The sequence below is a fragment of the Adiantum capillus-veneris genome, chromosome 29 (assembly GCF_014529385.1).
Source record: "Adiantum capillus-veneris isolate H3 chromosome 29, ASM1452938v2, whole genome shotgun sequence".
Classification (NCBI taxonomy): domain Eukaryota; kingdom Viridiplantae; phylum Streptophyta; class Polypodiopsida; order Polypodiales; family Pteridaceae; genus Adiantum; species Adiantum capillus-veneris.
Genome location: NC_140959.1, coordinates 75,129,007 through 75,156,818, shown reverse-complemented (window position 1 = coordinate 75,156,818; position 27,812 = coordinate 75,129,007). Strand labels below are relative to the sequence as shown.

Genomic DNA, 27,812 nt, shown 5'->3' with positions numbered 1-27,812 from the left:
CGAGCACATAAAGGCGTTGGCAAGGCTTCGTGCTAAAATCTTACCACAAACGTGGCTGGCTGGGAAAACTAGCCCCTGATTTTTTTGATCTCGCTTCCAGCCCCAGCCACCCAAGAACAGGTCACCACATCAGACCACGCTCTTGTAAAACCGAGGCAATTGGCTGGCCGGCAGATCACCCGGAACTGATCTTCGATACACATTCTACACCCGTTACACTCTTCTTCACCACAGTTCTTCCTCTTCATTGATATGGCCTCCATGGCTAGCATCCCTGCTCTGCAAGGCGCCATCGTTGTCGTCTCTGCGTCTCAAATGAGCGTTGCTTCTAGCTCCACCACCACCATGAGGATGCCCTCCGCTTCAGCGCAGTACGCAGTCCCTCTCGCCATGTCCAAGAGGAGCCACTCCCTACACATACAAACAAAGCATACATCCTTAGAAAACCCCCATCTATTTCTCCCCATAAGGAGATCCCATTTTCTGATCGATCGTGCTTACCCCCTCATCTGCGGCGCGAACACGAAAGCAGCGGGCCGGTCGCCTGCTCTGCAAAATGCAGAGAAGGTGGAAGGAGCTGCCAACAAAGCTGGGGAGCAAGTGAAGGGCGCCTCCCAGGAGGTGCAGGACTTCGTGACAGACGCTTCTCGAGAGGCCAAGAGCACAACCCAAAGTTTTGCGGAGGGAGTGAAGGATAAGGCAGGCCAGGTGACGGACAAGGTGTAGAGCTACGGGCAAGAAATAGAGAACATTGCACCATCCTCACCCTCTCCTGTTGAAAAAACACCATCTTCCCTGTCTATTGTTTAAAAACCATTTGAAAAACACCATCTTCCCTGTGTATTGTTCAAAAACCACCATTTGAGAAACCACCAGAGGTTACACCAATGCTCCCATGTACAAGTCACCATCCTTTGGGAACTCCCCATCCTCTAAATTATCCGGTTGCATGGACGTGGCGTTGTTGGCCCTGAATCCAATGTGCTCACATCGTGGCCACCACTGAGCACGGCATCTCTCTCTCTCTCTCTCTCTCTCTCTCTCTCTCTCTCTCTCTCTCTCTCCACGTGCGATATGCTCTTGGATTTTCGAAATCCATCGTGGGCTCGTTTTCCCTCAAGTTAGTGGGGTGGGATTTTGGAAATCCGTAGTGGGCTCGTTTTTTCTCAAGTTGGTCGCCATTAGCAAGAAACTACTAGCATTTCTATGCCAACATCACCTAACTTACACCTAACAACAGTGACTTAGAGAATGGGCATTCACTTCATATTTCAGAACTCAAGATATGTTCATCATTAAATTTACACACTTTTCATTTCAATGAGTGTCCACTATCTTATTTCAACCAATCAAAATTTTTGGTCTATCAAAAAATGCTTAAAAAGACAACTCGGCTTTTTTTTTCCTGTTTTAGTCAACAAAAAGAGAAAGCAACGCTACAGCCTTTGCCCTTTGGGCTGCCCAAAAAGGGCCTATGTTCTGGCGCAAGAAAACAAGGCGTCATGGGAGATGCTGAGAAGGCGATTGCAAAAGAAGAGCTTCCTAGAGGAGCCGCCTGCCGCAGAAAGAGGTGAAGGAAGGTTCGGATCACGGGATTGGCCAGCGCTGCAGCTTGAGAGAGAGAGAGAGAGAGAGAGGGCCTCGTTTTCCTTCTTTGTGTATGCCTCCCCATGTAGGCGGGTGGAAATGGTCGAGAGAGGTTGAGAGACAGGCTTCTGGTGTGGGGTCGACTGTCTCTGCCCTGAGGTTGTATGTATGCTGGCTTGTGTAGCCGTGTTAGAAAGCTGCTGGTGGTGATGACAAAGCCTGTAGAGCACATCAAGGTGAGCTTGCTCGTTGCTTGGGACCAGTGAGCCATATTTGTAGTCTTGTTGTGTGTCGGTCGAGAAAGACCTCGAGTGAAGTGTTAAGAGTGGTGCCGGAGTGTACGCATCCGGACGCCCCTTCCTTCCATCAACGGATGAGAAAAACGAGATGAACTGAGGTTAAAAGAACAGCCCTTGCTTTCCACGGAAGAGTACAGACGACCTAAGTCTCCATGCACAAACTCCTTGATGTAAAGTACCAGCCTGTCATGGCCGTGGCGTAAAAGTTCAGGACGATATCTAAAAGAAACTTCAATACAAACTGAAAGTTCAATGCAACAGTTTACCTGGGAACAAAGGTGCAGCAGATAATACTGCTCTCCGCCTGCTATCCTTTCCAGCTGCAACCTACATATGAGAAACTAGACTTAAAGTAAGTCCATATAAAAAGCTAGGCATTCATTTCCTATTATCCACGACCACCTAGCATAATCGCTGCAGCCTGCAGTGAAGTCAAAGCATCGCTTATAACAAAGGCATCGAACAGGGAAATAGATATGAGAACAAGCTTCCTTAAGGGCACGAACATTAGCAACAAAGATTCACTGACCATTAATTAGCAACTGAAAGATACCACCTTGCTAAGAAATTTGATGTGTTGCACATGGCATCCCTAAGCAGTGAATGTCCATGTCACATGCTGTGGATACAGCAGCTGCACTATCACTTCCCTTGCCTCCCGGTTTTCTGAAATTTTGGCAGAGTGAGCCTACTACTACCATAGTTACAGGGAATGGTTATTTTCAGGTCTCCGTTCTGCATTCCCATTTGAACTTCCCGTTCCGAATCCCTGTTCCCTGTTTCAGACATGAGTATCCACAAATTTCATGCTCGTTGTGGTTCCCCATTGCCCGTTCCAGGTTACTATGACTACTACCCATTTCCTGACTTGGGTGCGGTTCTGGGTGTTTTGAGCGATTTATCATACGTGCAACCATCTTCAGCAGATTTTTCGTTCTGGCAGCCATTTTTCCCTACCCATACTTTTATACTCAGCTTCCTCATTCTCTTTGTGATTGTTTCCTTTGAGATTCTTATGTTGCTCCACATATTAGTGAGCCCATGCGAAGAAACTCATTACTCCATGCCTCACCAGATCCATTGAACTACTTAGGAATTTGCACGACACTCTGCACATAATCTAATTGTTTGAGACAAGTCGGTCATCAGAGCACTTTTGCGAGACAAGTGTATATGTGATGTGTGAGCATCCACATCCACTCACACAGATCGTTTTGCAGGTACCTTAATGACAACTAACTAGCATGGCAATTTATCCCGGCACTTTTAGTATCTAATATGAATTTGATCATTCATGCTAGAGAAAATGCCTTGAATGAACTTTACGGTCACATACAAGGCATCAGAAGAAAGAAAAGTAGACAATAATTTGCCATTTCAGCTCCTGTCCTTGTATTTTGGCTCAGCCAATATGCGCCATCATAAGCAAGCTACATCATCACTTAGCTAGATCGGCCCTCAAGTCATCTTGACAGCTAGCTATGGGGAGAGGGGATGCTAGATGTTGGTATGCATAGGTGTCCACCTGGTTCAAGTTGCATGGCTTTACTATGGACAGATTGCAGTACTGCTTGGACGCAATATCTCTCACATCCACACGTTCAGAGACCAACACGATTATCAAACAGAATATCATGCAGATTGATACAGAGAGGAGATGGTTGAACCCTGAGGACTCCTCAGGAGCTGGGGAAGAAAATAGGTCTACAAAAAGAATTTTCTTCACATTTCCAAGGATGGATTAAGCCTTTAGAAAAACAATCAGCTTCAGCTAGCAGAAAATCTTGCCGTTCCTTCTCAAGGTCGGACAAATTGGATTTTTATTGTCATCTAACTCATTTAAGTAGATCGAGCAAACAAACAGTCTGGATTTCATTAATTTGAAAATAGCCGAAGCCGTTACAAGTGGGACGGACTCGCCCTTTGATTTTACATCAAGAACTATATCTCCACCCTTCTCATTCTTCATTGTTGCTTTTCTCGCCCTGTAGCTGACCACAGTGCCATTCTTGTGGAACCAAGGGATTCCCAAGATGATGTAAAAGTTCTCGCGCCCTAGATATCCCCGACAATGCAACCAAAGTTTAGCTATGACAGGTGTAATCGCAACATCCCGTCTTGGTGCGGCTACAATTTCCTCGACTGGTGGTCTCATTTCCTCTAGAGTAATTCCAGGTCAAGCCGCCAATTCAATCGAGATGAAGTTGGCTTTGGCTCCTGCATCGAAGAAGACGAGGGTTTCTTGATCTCGTACTTTGCCCCATGCTATACAAAGCTCCTACTTTCATCTATTTGTTCAAGGTCGGTTGTTCAAGGTTGGTCCCCACAAAATCTGCTACTAGTCCTGCTTTTGTCTTTCCTTTCTTTACTCGCTCCTCTAATTCTTTGGAACTCTTTGGCTTGTCGTCTGCCTGATCATTAGACGAATCGTTGGAGCACCTGGTAAGCACTTGTCCTTGTTGTAAGGTGCAACGGAATGAATGTTGTATTTTCTCAAGATTAGTGATCTTTATTGCTCAAGGTTCCTTTTAGTTCTTAGGGAATGAGAGAGCCTTCCGTCTTATGGAGAATGCTATGATCACAAACAAAGTGAGTGGATATTGTGCGTGCAAGGGAATGAGACTGAGAGAAGGATAGAAAAGAGATACGACACCCGAGAGGTTGTAAAACCCTCCTCCGAAGGCCCCACTCTTGTCGGCGAGAGTGGTCTACTTTGATTGCACAAAGGTGTACAATGTGTATGCAATGGACTGATGCAACTTGGACTATACCGATGACGACGGCAGTGACGACGACGACGACTTGATGGCTGAAATCTGTGATCTTCTAATCGCTGAATTCGGGGTTATCTTGGTGGCTGAAAATGACTGTTTTACTGTTGTCTTAAGGGCTAAAAATGGTGGACTTGTCAGGGGTCATGCTGATGGCAAAAACGCTGAGGAATTGTACCTGTCACGCTGCGTTTTAGGGCTGGTTTGTACCTGCTGAAAACGCTGCAAGGGCTGAGGTATCCATGATGAGAAAACGCTACAAAAACGCTGAAGTACTGGTTGTCTAGCGTTAGTAAAAACGCTGATGGCTGGGCTGTGTTTGTCGTGGGAAAAATGCAAGGCAAGAGGCTCTATGTGATGGCTTGTTGTAGGGGGAAAACGCCAAGGAGATGGGGTGGATGGCGAGGCTAAGTGCTGGAAAATGCCCGCGAAGATGGAGGTCCAAAAAGGCTGGGGGTGCTCGGGGAGGTACTGCTGAGAAGTGCCCGTTGAGCGGGAAGCTCCTGCTGCCTCTTCTGCCAGAAAGTGCTAACTTGGGTTTGCTTATATATTAACTTAGCAAAATTGCCCTACCTACTTTTGTTGGGAAGTCACTTAAAAATAATAAGTGAAAATAACCAAAAATAGGAAAATAGGCTAAATGCACTGGAAAATTTCCCCGACTGAATCTGATGGATCCTGAAGGGAATATTGATGATCATGCTGTGTGCAACCGGAGGATATGCATCTATGCTAAGTGACTGGGCATGCACGGTCTACAAATAGACTCACAAAAGTGCCAGATTACTATTAATCTAAACTTGACTGGACTGACTGAACCCTGCTGTGGTGTAGCTTGTCCACGGACACATAGGGTTGGGATGTGTCATGTGACATCCCCTCCTTTTCAAACTGAGGTACTGGTACCGAACTGTATGGCGTCGAGAGTGATCGCCAATAGCATTCAGAATCCTGGAAGGGACTCTTCGCCGGTCCACTTTGCTGTGTGGGTCGAGCGGTACTCGAACTTCATAAAGGTCTGCAACGCTTGCTTCTTTGGGCCGCGCCGAAAGCGACACAAGTCCTCTGTGGCTCCTTCCTTGCTTCAACTTCGTCTAGAGACCTGCTTCTTTCTTATTCAAGAATCTCCATGGCTGAAAATTCCTGAAACCACTGCCAACACAAAAACATGAACATACCCATTCCATGTAAAGTGAGTGGAAAAAATATTGTCTTCTCTAAAGACTGTGTATGCAATGTAGATGAACATAGAGACGGATTGACAACCCGTTCATCAAACACATGCAAACAATGAGGTCGAATCTTTTCTGTGTGATCGAAATCAATCAACTGTGGCAAATCACAATGGAAATGCCCATGTTTGGTGCTCATACTATCATATGCTCGTTCGGAAACTGTGTCATGCCAAGGAAGAGACATGGAATGTGACTTCCTTACATACAAACTTTTCAAATTTTCATGAACAATCCGCATATATTCGTGCTCATCCATGAGAGAAACGTGTTCAACATACAATATGTCATGCCTAGGAAAAGGGATCACATAACGATGCTGACTAAAATACAGAAAACCTTCATGAATGAAACACTCGAACAATGCGTACGTATCAATCATGCGAACACATAATACTTCCTGTGAGGGCTCTTTGGACCAAGGCTCGAGAGCCAAGATCACTTCTTCTTGAATGATCGAATCGTCTTGTGGGGGTTCTTTGGACCTCGACTCGAAAGCCAAGATCGGTTCTTCGTGATTGATCGAATCTACAACGAGGTTAGCTTCGCTAGGAAAATCATCCACTAACTCATCATGCTTGTGAACAATCACATCTTCAACATGCAAATCATCATGCTTGTGAGAAATCACATCTTGATCATGGAAATCATCATGCTTGTCATTGTCATCCAAATCATCATGCAAATCATTATCCTTCAAAGCATCATGCTTCTCATAATCATGCAAATCATGTGTGTCATGCTGTGGAGAAAAAGAGATTGAGAGAATCTCCTTCTCCCGAATCCTTGCAACCTTGTCCTGCATATTAGCAATGAGAGATGGAGAAGGAGCAATGTCCTCTCCATGAATGACAATAGGAGAATCACTGTCGGCATTGAGAGTTATAGTGTTAGCCGCAAATTTCATGAGAGCGTCATTATCACGAAACCATCGAATGCCCAAAATCATATCACATCCTGAGAGAGGAGAAACAACAAATCTTCTAGTGAAGGCAATCTGTTGAATTGCAAACAACACATCAAGGCACTCCTCCGTGATGAGAGCGTCTATACCGGGAGGAAAGCCAGAGACCTCGACAGGAGATCTCGGACTAACTTCGAGGCGGGCTCTCTCCACAAGAGAGGAACTGATCATATCATGCATACTACCTGGGTCAAACAATATGACAAAATGGTGCCCCGATGTACGACCATAGCATTTAATGAGAGAATCATCAATGGGAGGGTCCTGAGAAACTGTGGGCACAATAGTGTTATCATTCATTGCATTGACAGATGTAGTGGGTGTTGTGGGTTCTTTAGATTCATTCGATTCAAGCTTAGGATATGTTCTTTTTATGTGACCCTTAATGTGACAATGAAAACAACGACCTTCCTTAGAATAAGTGCTTTGTTCTTCCGACGTGATGTATCCTCCTACTGTCACAAAGTGATGACGTGGCGGACAACAGAAACCCTAATTTCTGTCAGAAACCCTAAAATTCCTGCAAACCCTAATTTTTGCCAAAAACCCTAAATTCCGGAAATCGCGGAGGCGGATTATTAAAAAAAAAAAAAAACCTTTTTTTTTTTTTTTGGAAAATGATGAGCGACGCGAATTTTGCTTTTGCTTTTTTTAAAAAAAAAAAAAAGAGAAAAGACTCTCTAAGAGAGAGAGAGAACTGATGCTTTTGATTTTAAAAGCTTTTGGGGCTCTGCTTTTGGGCATCCCTTGTAACCTTTAAATTAGTGGTGAGGGCCTCACTTCTCAGAGCATCTGGACGCAGAGTCTGAGAGTGAAACCCTAACCGCTCTCTTGTACTTTGATGATTGATTAATACAAAAAGAAATACCGAAAGGGGCGCAAGTCTTTGGGGCCAATATCTCTAGGCACGGAACTCCGCCGGGCCAGTACAAATCTATTGTGATCTGTGAATTGTTTTGAAGTGGTTATTTGGTGCTGTCGCGGTTGATTCTTGACTTGGAGTGTCCAAGTTTGTTACAGTGGTATCAGAGCACGGCCGATTTCTCTTCTACGGGAAATCCGATCCCCGAATTTTTTTCCGCGGCACCTATGGCTTCAGGCAATGATCAGTCGACTCCCTCTGCATCTGGAGATGCGGGCTGGGATCACAACGAAGATTCAGGCAGAGAGTATGGCCCGCCTCGGCCTACTCAGGCGGAGCAAAGAGAGATGGAGCGTCGTCAATTGATTGGTGATGCAACAAAGATGATGCTCAATTTTGCCAAGGACCCGAAGATGGCAAAATATATGAACCAGACCTCTTTGGAAGAGGTACAGACAGAGTGGCAGAGAACCACAACACCACTCCCGAAACCCGCTCTCAAGAAACCTTCTGCCTCCAAGAAATATACGGAGCAGGAACTGGAGAACGTGGTTGATGCACGGATTGCTCAGCTTTTCGACGTGCAAAAGAAAGACAAAAAGCACAGCAAAAAGCAGAAGAAAGGCACTGACTTCCCGGGATATTTGGGTCGTCGGTTGACATTTGACAAGGCAAAGAAACGGAAGAAGCGTGTTCGATTTGAAGGAGTACCCAGTTCTTCTTCTTCTTCTTCTGACAGTTCTTCTAGCTCCTCGGATTAGAGCGAAGAAGACAGAAAAAGCAAAAAGCGAAGCAAGACACAAAGCTTCGGAAAGGGCAAGAAAAAGGCAAAGAAGGCTACATCTCGCCCAGAGACTGACAGTTCTACTGAAGACTCGTCTACAGACAGCTCAAATTCCGATGACGGAAAGTTTTATGTGAACAAGAAGAATTTTTTTTACAAGGCCAACCAGTATGACTTTCTCGAAGATAAAAGCAAGAAAGTCCGAGAGTTTAAAGAAGGTGGCCACTCGATCAAGTTTGATACTTTTCAGGAGACTCAGATGCTTCGAAGGCTTTGTCTTTTATTCAGCAGTTTGACATCGCTTTCGCGGGAGGACGCTATTCAGAGCACTCCAAGATTCGGAGAGCTGCCTCTTACTTTAAGGGGAATGCCCGTACTTGGTGGTCCACGCTTCTATTAAGCAAGATTGTGCCAGTTACATGGCTGAAATTCAAGAGGCTTTTTATTTCTTCTTGGTTGACTCAAGAGTTTGAGCGAGATATACGAGCTGCTTGGAACCATCTCCGGATGACCAAGAGCGATACAGTGAATTCTTATTGTGAAAGATTCTGGAGCTCTTTTCTACCCGCCTCTTCATTCAGAGAACAGATTGAGCGGTTTACCTTGGGTCTACCTACAGAGATCCGAGATCACTGCTTGGAATAGAAGTCAGCTTCTATTCAGGAGTTGATGAGTCATGCGAAGCGGGGCTTTGCCATTCACTCTGGCAGTTTGACCTACCCCACAGATGAGGCCATGACACAACGAGCCGAACAGACTTCTGGGAATGAAAGTAGAATGAAAAAGAGCAACCCAGAGAAAAAAAAAGGATGCACGACCCAAGCTTACTCCTGAGGAGAGAGCTCGCTTCATCAGAGAGGGAAAGTGCTTTGGATGCGGGGAACATGGACATATTTCCGCGAAGTGCCCTGATAAGGCACAGAAAGAACAGAATGATAAAGACGACGACAGGTCTGAGAGTTCGAGAGCAGCTGAGGAATGTGGCAGAAAAGGCAGATAGAAAAGTAAAACTGGTACCACATGGCGTGGGACCTGCACCGAATCTAATGAATGAAAGTACAAACTTTGCCGCTTTCGGGGCAAAGTGAAGGATCAGGAAGCTCTTTTGAAGGAGCCAAGGCCAAGTTCTTTTCACTTGGAATTGGCGGCTCGATTTGGAACTACGCCCGACAGACTGACGCCACAGGCGGAGGTAGTTCGACTGGCACCCGGATGGGATGTTGCCATTACACCGAGCATTGGCAAACTTTGTTTGCAATGACAGGGGTGTTCAGGGCACGCGAGTGACGTTCTACTTGGGATCCCTTGGTACCACAAGAACTACGCCGTGGTTGACTACCGGGCCGAGAAAGCGACTTTGATAAATGAAGGGCTTAGAGATTGTACTTGATGAACTTCAGTTTTCTTACTCATTCTTTTGGGAGAACTGAACGATGGATAAAGGTTGAATATGTTTTGACCTGAAGAAAAGAACGCCAAGATTTTTTTTTCTCCACGCTCATGCCGATTGCTTTTGAGAGGGCCTGAAGATCATACCATTGATCTGATATCTGGAAGCACGCCACCGAATCGGCCACCTTATCGTGTGAGCCGAGTACAGAATGAAAAGATTATGAACTCAGTGAAAGACCTCTTGGAAAAGAGTCTTGTCCAGCCTAGTACTTCACCGTATTGCTCTCCAGTGTTGTTGGTTTTGAAGAAAGACGGATCTTGGAGAATGTGCATCGATTATAGCACTCTCAACGAAATCACCATCAAGAACAGATTTCCGATTCCTAGGATCGATGATATACTCGACAGGTTACAGGGATCCTCGTGCTTTAGCAGGATTGACTTGAAGAGTGGATATCATCAAATCAGGATAGCGCCAGGAGATGTCTACAAGACAGCTTTTCGGACGACTTTTGGGTTATTTGAGTTTTTGGTGATGCCTTTTGGCTTAACCAATGCTCCTGCGACATTTAACCGGATGATGGATAGGATTTTTCGAGAGTACAGGCTATTTGTTGGCACTTTCTTTGACGACATCATTCTTTTCTCCAAGAATGAGGCAGAACACAGAGATCATCTGCTTCAAGTCTTTCAGGCATTACGAGATCACACATTAGTGATTAATGCTAAGAAAAGTGAATTTTTCCTACCAGAGATACATTTTTTGGGACACATTGTGTCAACAGCAGGAGTGCAAATGAACCCGGCCAAGATAGAGACTATCCGTAATTGGCCCGATTTGAGGAATGTCCATGAAGTTAGAAGCTTCTTGGAACTGTGTTCGTACTACAGGCGGTTCATACGAAAGTTTGCAGAGGTTGCTTCCCCTTTGCATACCTTGACACAGAAAGGAGTACCTTTTTCGTGGGGACCCACAGAGGTGACTGCCTTTCGGACATTGAAAGAGAAATTGACTACAGGACCAGATTTGACTTTGTCGGACTTGCAGAAGTCATTTGAAGTATTTTGTGATGCTTGTGGTCGTATCTGGGTGCGGTCTTGATGCAAGAAGGCCATGTCATAGCTTACGAGAGCCGTTTGTTCTCTAGGCCAGAGATGACAGCACAAATCTATGGGAAAGAGCTTTTGGCGGTTATCCACGCTCTTACTCAGTGGCGGCATTACCTACTCGAAGCGGATTTTACTGTCTTTACAGACCATCAGAGTTTGCGCTACTTCTTGTCACAGAAGCAGCTTTCGGAAAAACAGATGCGATGGGCGAACATCTTGTCACAGTTCCACTTCCAGATTGTCCATGTGCAGGGACAGAAGAATGTGGTGGCAGATGCTTTGTCTCGGAAACCGTTGGTTCTGGCTATTTCCGCGATACATCATAGAAGCTTCGAGGATATGGTCGATCAGTGTGCCACAGATACAGATTTTGCAGATATTTTCACACGGATACGGGATGGGGAGACAGTAGCTGGATACTCCCTTCGGGAAGGCTACTTGATGAAAAAGACTATGTTGTGCGTTACACAGCCGTTGAGGGAAAAGGTTATGATTGATTGCCACTGTCCACCTTTTACGGGTCACCGCGGCATTGCTACCACCATGAAAGGGGTAGAGAGAGATTTCTTTTGGCAGAGACTGAAGAAGGATGTGGAAGAGTTTGTGCGCAGTTGCTTGGTATGCCAGAAGGTCAAGTTTGACAGGCATAAGGCACAGGGATTGTTACAGCCTTTACCCATACCCACCCGCCCTTGGGAAAATATTGAAATGGATTTCATTTTTTTTTAATCTCCCGAGAATACAGAATGATCACGATGATTTTCCGATTACATGGCACGCCTGAGACGATTGTCTCCGACAGAGACCCCAGATTTATGAGTTTGTTTTGGAAGGCAATTTGGGAGAACATTGGCACGCGGTTGCAGTTCTCGTCATCGTTCCACTTGCAGACTGACGGGCAATCTGAGATTGCCAATTCAGTGATTTTAGATTTATTGAAGTCTTGTATCTCGCATCAGAAGACTCAATGGGAAAAGAACTTACCTTCGCTGGAATTTGCCTACAATAACACGATACACTCTTCGACGGGGAAGATGCCATGTGAGATTGTTGAAACTGCTGCGAAGGTTCCATCCTTCCTGAGCACGAAAGATTAGCAATTTGAAGCGGATGAATATTCGCGAGACTTGGATACGGCTTTTGCCAAGGTTCGCGAGACTTTGCAGGAGTCTCAAGAACGACAGAAAAAGGCAGCGGATCGCCATCGTCGCGACTGGAAACTGAAGGAGGATGATTGGGTGCTCTTACTTTTGAGAAGGCACCCCTAAGAAAGAAAAAGGGAAAGGAGAGGCTTTTTCCAAAGCTTAGTATGCGATACTACGGACCTTTCCAGATCACTGACAAAATAAATGATATCTCCTTCCAATTGAAACTGCCAGATACTTGGAGGATTCACAATGCATTGCATGTGAGTCTCTTGAACCCTGTTAAGGGTGATGTGCCTGATGATGGGGAGCCTGATGAGCAACCCAAAGTGGAAGAAAACGAGGAGATCCTTGTTCCTGAACAGATTTTGGCACATAATGATACGAAGAAAGGTAAATTCTGAAGGCGGTTCTTGGTTAAGTTCAAGAACTTTCCTGCATTTGATGCGAAGTGGATGGAGGAGGAGGACCTAGCAGATACTCCTCGGATTGTGAAACTTTACCTCGATGTTTTGGTTTAGCATAGTCTACTCCAAACGGAACCCAGAAACTCAGCTTGGCCGAAGATCTGGTGCAGTGGGATGCACAAGAGGGGAGTCGCTCCACTCCTTTGTCAACAGATGCCTCGATTTTGATACTAAAGTCACTGATGTCTCTTTGAGCTTCAGGGATACTGAGAGCTGACAGTATTCTGCTGGATGACTTTATGAAATGGAATTCCTGATTATGATACTGATTTGTTCTTGACTTCTTGTGAGTGCAGGAACTGATAGCCGAAATGACTGCAGCATTTTGGTCTGATTGATCTCGAATAGACATGGTTGCAATAGGGGTTAGTCAATCGGACATCGATGAGGTCCCGATTGGACCTAGATGTGATTGCTAGCTACATTGCCGATAAATCATGGTCTAAGATCCGAATGAATGTTGAATGTCATGTGATGTCCTGTGATGTCTGGTGATGTCCTGTGATGTCGTTTGATGTGACTGTCGATTTTGTACTTGTGCTAGATGTGTGTTCCTAGTACGTAGGTACTAACAGTCAGTGTCTGCTAAGACGGTTTATGGCTTTTGTCGGTTTTGCAGGCGTAATCGCGGTCGATTACAATGCTTTCAAGAGGGGGGTATGTCACAAAGTGGTGACGTGGCGGACAACATAAACCCTAATTTCTGTCAGAAACCCTAAAATTCCTGCAAACCCTAATTTTTGCCAAAAACCCTAAATTCCGGAAATCGCGGAGGCGGATTATTAAAAAAAAAAAAAAACCTTTTTTTTTTTTCTTGGAAAATGATGAGCGACGCGAATTTTGCTTTTGCTTTTTTTTTTATAAAAAAAAAAAGAGAAAAGACTCTCTAAGAGAGAGAGAGAACTGATGCTTTTGATTTTAAAAGCTTTTGGGGCTCTGCTTTTGGGCATCCCTTGTAACCTTTAAATTAGTGGTGAGGGCCTCACTTCTCAGAGCATCTGGACGCAGAGTCTGAGAGTGAAACCCTAACCGCTCTCTTGTACTTTGATGATTGATTAATACAAAAAGAAATACCGAAAGGGGCGCCAGTCTTTGGGGCCAATATCTCTAGGCACGGAACTCCGCCGGGCCAGTACAAATCTATTGTGATCTGTGAATTGTTTTGAAGTGGTTATTTGGTGCTGTCGCGGTTGATTCTTGACTTGGAGTGTCCAAGTTTGTTACACCTACAATTCCTTGTGCTACCTTTTCATATGGAGTAAGCTTAGGTTTAGCAATTTGTTAGCCTTACCTTTAGATTCATTGGAAGAATTCTTTGATGAGAGACTGTTGGAAGATTGGTTAGAAGAGTTATCATTCTTACCGTTCTGAGGGTTCTGAGAAGTCTGCGAGGTACTTGTGGAAGTCTTGTTCTCCTTAGGCTTTCCCTTGTTGTGCTTCATCTCCTGTGCGAGAGCAATCGCTACCGCCTTGTTGAGATCGATTGGATCGAAGACTTCTACATCGAACTTGATATAGTCGTCTAATCCAAAAAGGAATGCCTCTTTGCGTTCATCATCCGACATGCGTAATTGGGTACCTAGCTACAAAACACGATTAGAAAAAGACATAACCCGCATACCATTTTGCTTGAGAGCGCGCCAATCGTCCTTCAATCGTGCGAGGTATTGAGGTGGCATAAACAACGCCTTGAGCTTGTCTTGGAAATCAGCCCAATCGAAGGAAAGGGGCGTGAATCCGTCGGCTGTCTCTAAGTGCGCGGCTAGCTGTGCCTCTTGCCATGCGTGGTACCAATTGATGGCATCACCAGCAAGTTACATAGCTACCGTCAAAACTTTGCTATTTCCTGTTTTCTTAGTTGTCGCAAAATAAGCATTAAATTGATGCAACTAAGAATGAATAAACGTAGCATCCATCTTACCGTCATACTTACTGAAAGTCAACTTCTCTGTGACTGGATGGTTGGAATCCGCATCGTGGCTTGCGCCACTTGATGAACTCCCACGATCTTTGGGTGGTTCGGTCTTCGAGGCTAGCACGTGGGAAATAAATTCTTGAGTGAGTAGCTCCCTTTGAGCTTCACACTCGGCGTCCCTTTCTGCTTTTCGTTCATTTCGTTCATTGCACTCGCGTTCGAAAGCAAGGCGATTGGCTTCTTGTTGTGCCAACGCAACGCGATTCGCTTTCAAAGTGACGCTAGTCGCTTCTTGTTGTGCCAGCATCATGTCCATCATTGACTTGACCATCATCTCCATAGGAGTTAGAACAACTCGTGGTGTAGATGGCGAAGGGGGAGGGTCGAAAAAATCATCTCCGGGTGGGGACGAGTCTTCGTCGCCTCTCTCATGCTCATCACCTGTATGCGAAGTATCCATTCCGCTTCGGGTGACGACCATGCACTATGATCTTGGGTTCTTAAGCTCGCGAGGAACTTGGGTTCTTGAGGGTCTTGAGGTTCTAGATTCGTGAGAATCTTGGGTTCTTGGGGTTCTTGAGGTTTTCTTTTGCTTGCAAATCGTAGAGGAGAAGGATCTTCTCTTCACTCAAGTTCTACTCTTTTCTGCGGGCGCACCCCTTGGCGGCCTTGCGCTCACACCAAGGTTGCTTTTTCCCACCTCACGCCGATTGGCCGGCCGCTACGTGCACGGTCCGCTCTCAATGAGTGAAAAGAGACACAAGGGGAGGCCGGACAAGCCCTTCTTTCTTGGGATTCCTGTCACTCTTCAACAAAACACGATTAGGAATCTCCACGCCCAAAGTAAACTTGGGTTCGTGCGACCGCAACAAGCAAAAATAATTCTTGTGGTTCTTCTGGTTCTTTCCTTGAGTAATTCAGAACACTTTCAAAGCTCTGATACCAATGTAAGGTATAGTAGAATGAATGTTGTATTTTCTCAAGATTAGTGATCTTTATTGCTCAAGGTTCCTTTTAGTTCTTAGGGAATGAGAGAGCCTTCCGTCTTATGGAGAATGCTATGATCACAAACAAAGTGAGTGGATATTGTGAGTGCAAGGGAATGAGACTGAGAGAAGGAGAGAAAAAAGATACGATACCCGAGAGGTTGTAAAACCCTCCTTTGAAGGCCCCACTCTCGTCGGCGAGAGTGGTCTACTTTGATTGCACAAAGGTGTACAATACGTATGCAATGGATTGAAGCAACTTGGACTATACCGACGACGACGACGGTGATGACGACGACTTGATAGCTGAAATCTGTGATCTTCTAATCGCTGAATTCGGGGTTGTCTTGGTGGCTGAAAATGACTGTTTTACTGTTGTCTTAAGGGCTAAAAATGGTGGACTTGTCAGGGGTCATGCTGATGGCAAAAACGCTGAGGAATTGTACCTGTCACGCTGCGTTTTAGGGCTGGTTTGTACCTGCTGAAAACGCTGCAAGGGCTGAGGTATCCATGATGAGAAAACGCTACAAAAACGCTGAAGTATTGGTTGTCTAGCGTTAGTAAAAACGCTGATGGCTGGGCTGTGTTTGTCGTGGGAAAAATGCAAGGCAAGAGGCTCTATGTGATGGCTTGTTGTAGGGGGAAAACGCCAAGGAGATGGGGTGGATGGCGAGGCTAAGTGCTGGAAAATGCCCGCGAAGATGGAGGTCCAAAAACGCTGGGGGTGCTTGGGGGGGTACTGCTGAGAAGTTGCATGTTGAGCGGGAAGCTCCTGCTGCCTCTTCTGCCAGAAAGTGCTAACTTGGGTTTGCTTTAGCAAAATTTCCCTACCTACTTTTGTTGGGAAGTCACTTAAAAATAATAAGTGAAAATAACCAAAAATAGGAAAATAGGCTAAATGCACTGCAAGATTCCCCCGACATAATCTGATGGATCCTGAAGGGAATACTGATGATCATGCTGTGTGCAACCAGAGGATATGCATCTATGCTAAGTGACTGGGCATGCACGGTCTACGAATAGACTCACAAAAGTGCCAGATACTAAACCCTGCTGTGGTGTAGCTTGTCCACGGACACATAGGGCTGGGATGTGTCACGTGACACTTGTTCCCCGCATCCGTAGCATTTACCCTCTTTGTAGTACTACGCACTCTACTCTGCTCACAATCCAAGGCCCAAAGGATTCTTTTTCTATTGCTTTCCCTTCCTTCTATTACCGTTGTTCGATATTTACCCGGTCCATACTACCCGGAGAATGCTATGATCACAAACAAAGTGAGTGGATATTGTGAGTGCAAGGGAATGAGACTGAGAGAAGGAGAGAAAAAAGATACGATACCCGAGAGGTTGTAAAACCCTCCTTCGAAGGCCCCACTCTCGTCGGCGAGAGTGGTCTACTTTGATTGCACAAAGGTGTACAATGCGTATGCAATGGACTGAAGCAACTTGGACTATACCGATGACGACGACGGTGATGACGACGACTTGATAGCTGAAATCTTCTAATCGCTGAATTCGGGGTTGTCTTGGTGGCTGAAAATGACTGTTTTACTGCTGTCTTAAGGGCTAAAAATGGTGGACTTGTCAGGGGTCATGCTGATGGCAAAAACGCTGAGGAATTGTACCTGTCACGCTGCGTTTTAGGGCTGGTTTGTACCTGCTGAAAACGCTGCAAGGGCTGAGGTATCCATGATGAGAAAACGCTACAAAAACGCTGAAGTACTGGTTGTCTAGTGTTAGTAAAAACGCTGATGGCTGGGCTGTGTTTGTCGTGGGAAAAATGCAAGGCAAGAGGCTCTATGTGATGGCTTGTTGTAGGGGGAAAACGCCAAGGAGATGGGGTGGATGGCGAGGCTAAGTGCTGGAAAATGCCCACGAAGATGGAGGTCCAAAAACGCTGGGGGTGCTTGGGGGGGTACTGCTGAGAAGTTGCATGTTGAGCGGGAAGCTCCTGCTGCCTCTTCTGCCAGAAAGTGCTAACTTGGGTTTGCTTTAGCAAAATTTCCCTACCTACTTTTGTTGGGAAGTCACTAAAAAATAATAAGTGAATATAACCAAAAATAGAAAAATAGGCTAAATGCACTGGAAGATTCCCCCGACATAATCTGATGGATCCTGAAGGGAATACTGATGATCATGCTGTGTGCAACCAGAGGATATGCATCTATGCTAAGTGACTGGGCATGCACGGTCTACGAATAGACTCACAAACGTGCCAGATACTGAACCCTGCTGTGGTGTAGCTTGTCCACGGACACATAGGGCTGGGATGTGTCATGTGACACTTGTTCCCCGCATCCGTAGCATTTACCCTCTTTGTAGTACTACGCACTCTACTCTGCTCACAATCCAAGGCCCAAAGGTTTCTTTTTCTATTGCTTTCCCTTCCTTCTATTACCGTTGTTCGATATTTACCCGGTCCATACTACCCGGAGAATGCTATGATCACAAACAAAGTGAGTGGATATTGTGAGTGCAAGGGAATGAGACTGAGAGAAGGAGAGAAAAAAGATACGATACCCGAGAGGTTGTAAAACCCTCCTTCGAAGGCCCCACTCTCGTCGGCGAGAGTGGTCTACTTTGATTGCACAAAGGTGTACAATGCGTATGCAATGGACTGAAGCAACTTGGACTATACCGATGACGACGACGGTGATGACGACGACTTGATAGCTGAAATCTGTGATCTTCTAATCGCTGAATTCGGGGTTGTCTTGGTGGCTGAAAATGACTGTTTTACTGTTGTCTTAAGGGCTAAAAATGGTGGACTTGTCAGGGGTCATGCTGATGGCAAAAACGCTGAGGAATTGTACCTGTCACGCTGCGTTTTAGGGCTGGTTTGTACCTGCTGAAAACGCTGCAAGGGCTGAGGTATCCATGATGAGAAAACGCTACAAAAACGCTGAAGTACTGGTTGTCTAGCGTTAGTAAAAACGCTGATGGCTGGGCTGTGTTTGTCGTGGGAAAAATGCAAGGCAAGAGGCTCTATGTGATGGCTTGTTGTATGGGGAAAACGCCAAGGAGATGGGGTGGATGGCGAGGCTAAGTGCTGGAAAATGCCCGCGAAGATGGAGGTCCAAAAACGCTGGGGGTGCTTGGGGGGGTACTGCTGAGAAGTTGCTGATTGAGCGGGAAGCTCCTGCTGCCTCTTCTGCCAGAAAGTGCTAACTTGGGTTTGCTTTAGCAAAATTTCCCTACCTACTTTTGTTGGGAACTCACTTAAAAATAATAAGTGAAAATAACCAAAAATAGGAAAATAGGCTAAATGCACTGCAAGATTCCCCCGACTGAATCTGATGGATCCTGAAGGGAATACTGATGATCATGCTGTGTGCAACCAGAGGATATGCATCTATGCTAAGTGACTGGGCATGCACGGTCTACGAATAGACTCACAAACGTGCCAGATACTGAACCCTGCTGTGGTGTAGCTTGTCCACGGACACATAGGGCTGGGATGTGTCATGTGACACTTGTTCCCCGCATCCGTAGCATTTACCCTCTTTGTAGTACTACGCACTCTACTCTGCTCACAATCCAAGGCCCAAAGGTTTCTTTTTCTATTGCTTTCCCTTCCTTCTATTACCGTTGTTCGATATTTACCCGGTCCATACTACCCGGAGAATGCTATGATCACAAACAAAGTGAGTGGATATTGTGAGTGCAAGGGAATAAGACTGAGAGAAGGAGAGAAAAAAGATACGATACCCGAGAGGTTGTAAAACCCTCCTTCGAAGGCCCCACTCTCGTCGGCGAGAGTGGTCTACTTTGATTGCACAAAGGTGTACAATGCGTATGCAATGGACTGAAGCAACTTGGACTATACCGATGACGACGACGGTGATGACGACGACTTGATAGCTGAAATCTGTGATCTTCTAATCGCTGAATTCGGGGTTGTCTTGGTGGCTGAAAATGACTGTTTTACTGTTGTCTTAAGGGCTAAAAATGGTGGACTTGTCAGGGGTCATGCTGATGGCAAAAACGCTGAGGAATTGTACCTGTCACGCTGCGTTTTAGGGCTGGTTTGTACCTGCTGAAAACGCTGCAAGGGCTGAGGTATCCATGATGAGAAAACGCTACAAAAACGCTGAAGTACTGGTTGTCTAGCGTTAGTAAAAACGCTGATGGCTGGGCTGTGTTTGTCGTGGGAAAAATGCAAGGCAAGAGGCTCTATGTGATGGCTTGTTGTAGGGGGAAAACGCCAAGGAGATGGGGTGGATGGCGAGGCTAAGTGCTGGAAAATGCCCGCAAAGATGGAGGTCCAAAAACGCTGGGGGTGCTTGGGGAGGTACTGCTGAGAAGTTGCATGTTGAGCGGGGAGCTCCTGCTGCCTCTTCTGCCAGAAAGTGCTAACTTGGGTTTGCTTTAGCAAAATTTCCCTACCTACTTTTGTTGGGAAGTCACTTAAAAATAATAAGTGAATATAACCAAAAATAGGAAAATAGGCTAAATGCACTGCAAGATTCCCCCGACTGAATCTGATGGATCCTGAAGGGAATACTGATGATCATGCTGTGTGCAACCAGAGGATATGCATCTATGCTAAGTGACTGGGCATGCACGGTCTACGAATAGACTCACAAAAGTGCCAGATACTCAACCCTGCTGTGGTGTAGCTTGTCCACGGACACATAGGGCTGGGATGTGTCACGTGACACTTGTTCCCCGCATCCGTAGCATTTACCCTCTTTGTAGTACTACGCACTCTACTCTGCTCACAATCCAAGGCCCAAAGGATTCTTTTTCTATTGCTTTCCCTTCCTTCTATTACCGTTGTTCGATATTTACCCGGTCCATACTACCCGGAGAATGCTATGATCACAAACAAAGTGAGTGGATATTGTGAGTGCAAGGGAATGAGACTGAGAGAAGGAGAGAAAAAAGATACGATACCCGAGAGGTTGTAAAACCCTCCTTCGAAGGCCCCACTCTCGTCGGCGAGAGTGGTCTACTTTGATTGCACAAAGGTATACAATGCGTATGCAATGGACTGAAGCAACTTGGACTATACCGATGACGACGACGGTGATGACGACGACTTGATAGCTGAAATCTTCTAATCGCTGAATTCGGGGTTGTCTTGGTGGCTGAAAATGACTGTTTTACTGTTGTCTTAAGGGCTAAAAATGGTGGACTTGTCAGGGGTCATGCTGATGGCAAAAACGCTGAGGAATTGTACCTGTCACGCTGCGTTTTAGGGCTGGTTTGTACCTGCTGAAAACGCTGCAAGGGCTGAGGTATCCATGATGAGAAAACGCTACAAAAACGCTGAAGTACTGGTTGTCTAGCGTTAGTAAAAACGCTGATGGCTGGGCTGTGTTTGTCGTGGGAAAAATGCAAGGCAAGAGGCTCTATGTGATGGCTTGTTGTAGGGGGAAAACGCCAAGGAGATGGGGTGGATGGCGAGGCTAAGTGCTGGAAAATGCCCGCGAAGATGGAGGTCCAAAAACGCTGGGGGTGCTTGGGGGGGTACTGCTGAGAAGTTGCATGTTGAGCGGGAAGCTCCTGCTGCCTCTTCTGCCAGAAAGTACTAACTTGGGTTTGCTTTAGCAAAATTTCCCTACCTACTTTTGTTGGGAAGTCACTTAAAAATAATAAGTGAATATAACCAAAAATAGGAAAATAGGCTAAATGCACTGCAAGATTCCCCCGACTGAATCTGATGGATCCTGAAGGGAATACTGATGATCATGTTGTGTGCAACCAGAGGATATGCATCTATGCTAAGTGACTGGGCATGCACGGTCTACGAATAGACTCACAAAAGTACCAGATACTGAACCCTGCTGTGGTGTAGCTTGTCCACGGACACATAGGGCTGGGATGTGTCACGTGACACTTGTTCCCCGCATCCATAGCATTTACCCTCTTTGTAGTACTACGCACTCTACTCTGCTCACAATCCAAGGCCCAAAGGTTTCTTTTTCTATTGCTTTCCCTTCCTTCTATTACCGTTGTTCGATATTTACCCGGTCCATACTGCCACATTAGTCGCTACATGGACTCGGACTTCTTCTGCACACAATTAACTCCTTATCTCGTTGGGTAGTCCACAGTACAATCGCTCAATTTGTTGCTTGAGGGTGATTTTCTTAAAAGAAGAGGCAGGTAGAAAAGTATCCGAAAATCTCTCGCAGTAGACATCCCCGGTGTCTTCCTTGGTCATCCTCACATAATTCCAAGTTGTGATTACATCTTGCTCATAATCCTGAGTGAACCATGAAGAAGTGAAAACCGGCTTGAACTCTAGCCACTTCGTTGGTGCTTCCCTGCAAGTAGAGTATACCACCATGTTTGTGCAATTCCTTTGAGATAGAACACCACTCTTCATACCTTGGAGTGCTTCGAGTAGCGCCCTCCCAAATAAGCGATGTCAAATTGTCGGATGAAAGCAAGGTCTTTGTGGATATCCTTAAAGCTAGAAAGCATATTAGATTTTAAAGCCTGCCCACCCTCCTTGAAATCCTTGGGTTTCTTGCCCTTGTCCTCAAGTAGTCATACTGGTTGGCTGGATATAGGTACTTCCTCTTTGTTGCGTACATTGGCTCACCGGAATCCGAGCTCTCCGAGGACAAGGAGTCCTCATCCAAACTGTCAAAGTGCTTCCGAGATTTTCTGCAAGATCTGCTCTTATTTGCTTTCTTCTTGACTTTGCTATGTCTCTGAGTCTCTCTCTTCTACTTGTTCTTTTTATCCTCATCGCTGGAATTAAGAGGAAGAAGAACTCTTTAAACTGTCAGAAGAGGACGAGGATAAACTGGAAACACCCTCAAATCGGACACATTTCTTTGGCGTATGGGCAGCCTCAATGGTAGATTTTCGACCCAAGTAACCGGGATAGTTTACTCACTAACTCTTCTTCCACAACTACCTATTGGTCTTCATGAGTCTGCTGACTCGTCACTCTACAATTTCATCAAATTCATCTTCTCAGTACTCCCTTTGCCTTGGTACGTTCGGTGTCGATTTCTTCTTCAAAGCCGACTTAAGAGGCGAATGAATGGTGGCACCCCATCGAGAGTGCACCTCGTCAAGTGGGTGTTTCACCAAAAATTTTGCATATTGGGGATCCTTGGAGTATTGAAGCATCTGTTGAGCACACGTATCGACCTGTTGTTGTCGCTGCATCTCCATTCTTTCGTATTCTGAGGGTGGAGATGAACCATATCTTCTCTCGAGTCATTGGAAGGTGGTCGATGTCTGTTCGAATTTCCGTTGTTTTCTCCCATACCGAAGTGGTCGGGTGCAACAATTTCTTCTTGGCAAGATTCATCGACCGAATCCATCTATGCTACAAGTAAAGGGATCGGACCCTCCGTAGAGGAAGAATCTTCTGAGTTCTGATTACCGTTGTAATAGACTTGGACACTCCAAGCCAAAGATCTAATGCAACACACGCGAGAGAAACTCAAAGAACTAAACAAAACCGAGAGAAGATTGAAAGAACTGAACAAACTTGAGAGAAAGATGACACGGCACAGCGAAGATCCAGACGCAGAAGTATTGGCCCCAAAGATTGGCGCCCCTTCTCGACATTTCTTTATTATTATGCTTTTCAAAAGTTACAATGTCCAAGAATCCTTGCTCATCTGCAGTGCTTCCAAGCTAATCTACCAGAGTGAGAGGCCCTAGCACACTTATAAAGTCCCCTTGCCCCTTGAAAAACAGTTACATGAAAAGTACACTTCCCCAAAAACTCTAGTCCCAAAAGCTTGCACTGTTGCCGGTAAATACGCCTCAAATTACGAAAATTCGTACGCTGCCACATGTCATCTATTTACGCCTTGGGTTTTATCTTTTAAAGGTTATAGGTCCCTCGGCCGGGTACCATAAGTTGGAACAACTTATTAAATAAGTTCCCTTTAACTTAGGCCACTCGATTAAGTTCCATAAGTTCTTCTGTTGCTTCTTTCAGTAGGGCTGGCCATTATGTCTGTCCTCTGTCCTCTAGGTAATGCCGCGTCATCACTTTGTGACACACAGAGAGAAAGATACATATATATATACATATATATATACACACACACACATGAAATGTTATATTAAACGTCTTCAGAAGGCCAAAATGACCTATGAGACCAAATTGATACAATCGTGATGGATCTAAGACAATGTCTGGGTACAAAATAAAATGAAGTAAAATAAAAGCTAAAATGAACATCGATGTCCAAGGATGTCCAACATCGGGCGTTGTCCGAGGATGTACTGCATCGGTCGTTAAAGAGCATCGTCAATGTCCACAATGGTAACAGTTGTAGTGGACTTCTCCCATGCCATGCTAGAATAGTCATAATTCTCTGATGGAGGCTCCATCGATGTCGTGGTGACCCTCGTAGACGTGGGCATCTAGCTCTCCCAAGCTCAATGGCTCTATCAATCAATATACCTCTGTATAGGTGGACTTGAAGTATGTTGTGAAGCTTTCTCACCTAACTGCTAAGTCTCTGCTCTAAAAAAGTCATTGATTTCCCTTTGTGAATGTCTCCCACCCATTCCATCCAAGTAATTGCTCCTTGATCTGTACATCTCATCTAAAGTCAATGCAAGATCCCAGGAGCGTACCTTCTTTTTACAGGAGAAGCTAACCTGATCTCAAAGCATGGGGAAACCATAAAGGATAACAAGATTGATCATCAAAATTCACATCCAATTCCATAATGAGTCAAATCTCTGTCTCCAAATCTCAAGAAAGACGGCACCGTTTATAATTACCAAATTAATTCCATAATGAGTCGAATCTCTATCTCCAGATCTAAAGGAAGACAGCACCGTCTATAATTACCAAATTAATTTTGAGGTTTTTTTTTAGAGTTCATAAAATTTACCAACGGATTATGCGGGGCCGCACAAGAGGACTTCGCCGATGGAGAACTCGCACTGGAGTTTTCTACTGTATTTCCTACAAAGCAAGAACAAAATTCAAAAGCCTTCTAATAAATTGAGCAACCAGTTGAACAGGTAAGCATCATTGTTGCTTATATAGCACAAAAAGTATGCGAGGACATCAAAAAAAAAACTGTATTCTCACACATCAGTATGTCTGATTGTTTTTCAAAAAAAAAAACTTTGTAAGAATCTCAATGAGATTCTTTCCGCATGACTGAAGATCGGAGCACCAACTCAACTGTTGCCCCGCATGTTGCCGCTCTCTCCCCCCCCCACCCCCACCCCCCGCCAGAAGCTTCACACTCTCTCTTAGACGCTTGCAAAGGTGGTACTCTCTCTCTCTCTCTCTCTCTCTCTCTCTCTCTCTGTGCGCCGCCAACCATCACTTCCGCAGAGACATGGGGGGAATATGCTACATCTCTCTACACAGCATCAGGGCAGCCACCATTGCCTGACCCTCTAGAGGCATGCCCATAAACATGTACTTTCTTTACTACTGAGAGGGTAAGGAAAGCCATTGACAAGATGAAGACAGGAAGAGCACAGGATCATGATGGTCTGGTACTTTATCCATGCCAGAGATATGCTTGCAGAGCCTCTTGCTATGATGTTTAATAGAGCCATGTATGAGTGTTTTCCAAAGACCTGGAGTATGTCCACTATCATGCCTATCTTCAAGTCGGGAGATCCTATGCTTCTTGGGAATTACCAAACCATCATGGTTGGTCACACTCTGGCAAGGCTATATGCATCAATTCTTGAGCACGAGCTGAGTGGATGGGCAGAGAGGGAGGGCATATGGGTAGCAGAACAGGCAAGGTTCAGCCAACTCTCTTTGGGATATATGTAGATGAGTTTTCCGATTATGTACATATAGAGGGTGATAGAGGTGCCCAGCTTGCAGGGACATGGATTCCGTTGCTATTATATGCTGATGATATTATGTTGATCTCCGATTCTCCAGAGGGGATGCATTGCATGGATTCGCACGGGACAGTGGATTGTATGTGAACCTTGGTAAGACCAAGGTAATGGTGTTTAACACCACGGCGCAGTGGGTAAGGAGGTCTGCCCCCACTTTTACATATGGTCCAGAGACTGTGGAGTATGCAGATACATACACTTATCTTGGGGCGGTTTTTAGTGGTCCAGTATTTTCCCTAAGACGTGCAGCAAATACGCGATTGACCAAAGCCTATGCAGCATTAGGGAGACTTGAGAGGATATGTTCGCAGGTAATTTATTTATCCTCTGATACGTGCTTCCAACAATAAGTGCCAAAGATTCCAACTACCTCTATATACAAAATTCTTCTCCGAAGATTAGTGATTAACCTAATTCTAGGTCTTGCAATCAAGCTAGTAGACTCTAAAGTCAATGTGTCAATCAATGTTAGCTTATACGATTTCCTAAATATGAGATTTTTAGATTTTTTATCATTCCCTATTCATTTTTAGTGGCATGAAAAAATATGTGGAGAAGATTTCCTTAGGGAGGACAATTGTTGTTCATACTATAACTCTATAATCTAGTCTGCATGCACCTTTATATTTTGAAACAACATAATCCTTGGCATACATCTCTAAAGGTTGTTATTCTTCTTCACTTTAAGATTAGGGATTTCCATGCATATTTCATCAACATTATCACTTTGTAGCCTTATTCTAGCTAAATGGATATTACAAATTTTTATATTTAAAGCTTGGTTTATTAGGGGCCTTGTTTGTATGAAAAATGTGAAAATGTTTTGTTAAGCCACACAAAGGAAGAACTAGTTCTCTTTTAAAGATATTCTTGATGGAAGCTAGACAGAAAGCACCTGTCGACCAAGACATACACACTGTGTCTCAAGCCCTTGATGGTGACATAGAGACTTTCCCAACACCCAAGACATAGCTAAGATATGAGAAAATAGAAATTTAGAGATTCAAACAAGGTATTGGCGTCAAGTCTAGTCCCCCAAGGTGCATGGCACTTTCCTACACTTTGCTTATATATTCGTAGATTATTGAAAACACTTTGTGCCAAAAATTAGGCCGCTTTTTGCAATCACTTTGCATGTTCATGCATCACCACATGTAAAAGGTGGTTCATACTCAAAGATCCCTAGGCTCGTGCTTATTGCCAAACAAAGAAATATAAAAGTAAAAATGAAAGATGTTGCAAAACAAGCCTCCATCGTGTTGTCAATAGCTCCGATGTACGCATGTGACACTTCATAAATCATTAAACATTAGCACACTACCATAGCCAAGTAAGAATTATACAAGTCCAACTATCCCTAAAGCCACATAAACATGCTAACCACGTGCAACACAATGACCCTTCATGCATCCCCTAGAGATATGAAGAGAGTGGATAGGCAAAATTATGGCATTTCTCCTACTAGATATAAAAAATCTCCTTAGTTTCTTATGGAGACATCAATTGTCATTTGAGCAATGAAAGATGGAAAGAAGATTAATCACAAAGAGCTTTGTAGGCATCCAATGGGCATCCTCTCAAGGGTGACCCTTCAAAATCAAAAGATATCATTTCTACACCTTACTAGTGGGAGCTATAGTGTTTTCATGGTCAATTTTTTGAGTCACAAACTATTTCTCTTCATAAAAAAATGTAGGTGGTTACTCTTAAATGGAGTGAGACGGAGGGCGTCCTTCACATGGTCTCATAAGGCTAATGTGGAATCCATTGTGTATGCTAAAGGAAGGGCATCTCTAGCGTATAAGAGACATCATTATTAACCATAGAGACATGAAAGGGACTATAGAAATGAGGAGAAAACTTAATGAGTGAATTATTATCTACACCTTTGAGCTGACGCTTGTCTATTTGCCACATAACATAATCATCTTCCTTAAAAACATGGGATTTCCAATGCTTCTTAGCATGCCTAATGCTTGCCTAGTGTAGAGTGCATGTGAGTGTTAAAAACTAGATAAACTACCATGCATGGCTCAGAGGCATGTGTTCCAATGTTTGGCAGTTGGGCCACACATAGATTTGGCAGATAGAGAAGCTAGTAACGGTCCACCAAAATAAAATCATTTAGTAAAAAAGAGCTAGAGGGGAAGTGTTCACATAGATTGAGCTCAATGCAAATTCTTGGGGGAATTTATGCATGGGCTATCTTATCTCGTGTTGCTACTAGCATGAGTAGTGTCTAAAATTGTTTACATGATTTTTTGTAAGGTCAAAGTAAAAGCTGCAATGTATATGCAAAACATACATGAGTTTTTTTAAGTTTTTATTCAAAATTTTGGAGAAGGGAAATTGACTCCCAATCGAGAGCATTGCACTGTTCTTGAACACGAGGATGATCTTTCTCAATGGCGATTCCATATCTTCTACTTCCATGCCTTGAGAAAGTGGTTATTCCATATCTTCTACTTCCATACCATAAAGCT

At 44.7% G+C, this 27,812-nt stretch overlaps 1 protein-coding gene and 1 pseudogene across 1 annotated transcript; one reads left to right on the top strand and one right to left on the bottom strand.

The window, feature by feature from the left end:
* Positions 1-252: 252 nt before the first annotated feature.
* LOC147419421 (uncharacterized) lies at positions 253-810 on the top strand (annotated as a pseudogene).
* Positions 811-1,404: 594 nt separating this feature from the next.
* LOC147419420 (uncharacterized) lies at positions 1,405-25,985 on the bottom strand. The gene is made up of 4 exons (XM_086506357.1): positions 25,949-25,985; positions 24,345-24,418; positions 2,153-2,213; positions 1,405-2,069 (listed from the first exon to the last, which is right to left on the bottom strand). The coding sequence occupies exons 1-4, from the start codon at positions 25,983-25,985 to the stop codon at positions 2,029-2,031; spliced, it is 213 nt and encodes a 70-aa protein (XP_086362483.1). The 3' UTR covers positions 1,405-2,028.
* Positions 25,986-27,812: the final 1,827 nt, after the last annotated feature.

Excerpts from the sequence above, each read along its gene's own strand:
- LOC147419420 (XM_086506357.1), bottom strand. The coding sequence starts at position 25,985 with ATGTATGCCAAGGATTATGTTGTTTCAAAATATAAAG. Across the intron at positions 2,214-24,344 it reads CGGCCCCGCATAATCCGTTG|GTTGCAGCTGGAAAGGATAG; the intron begins GTAAATTTTATG and ends TCTCATATGTAG. Across the intron at positions 2,070-2,152 it reads TGCTGCACCTTTGTTCCCAG|GCTGGTACTTTACATCAAGG; the intron begins GTAAACTGTTGC and ends CGGCCATGACAG.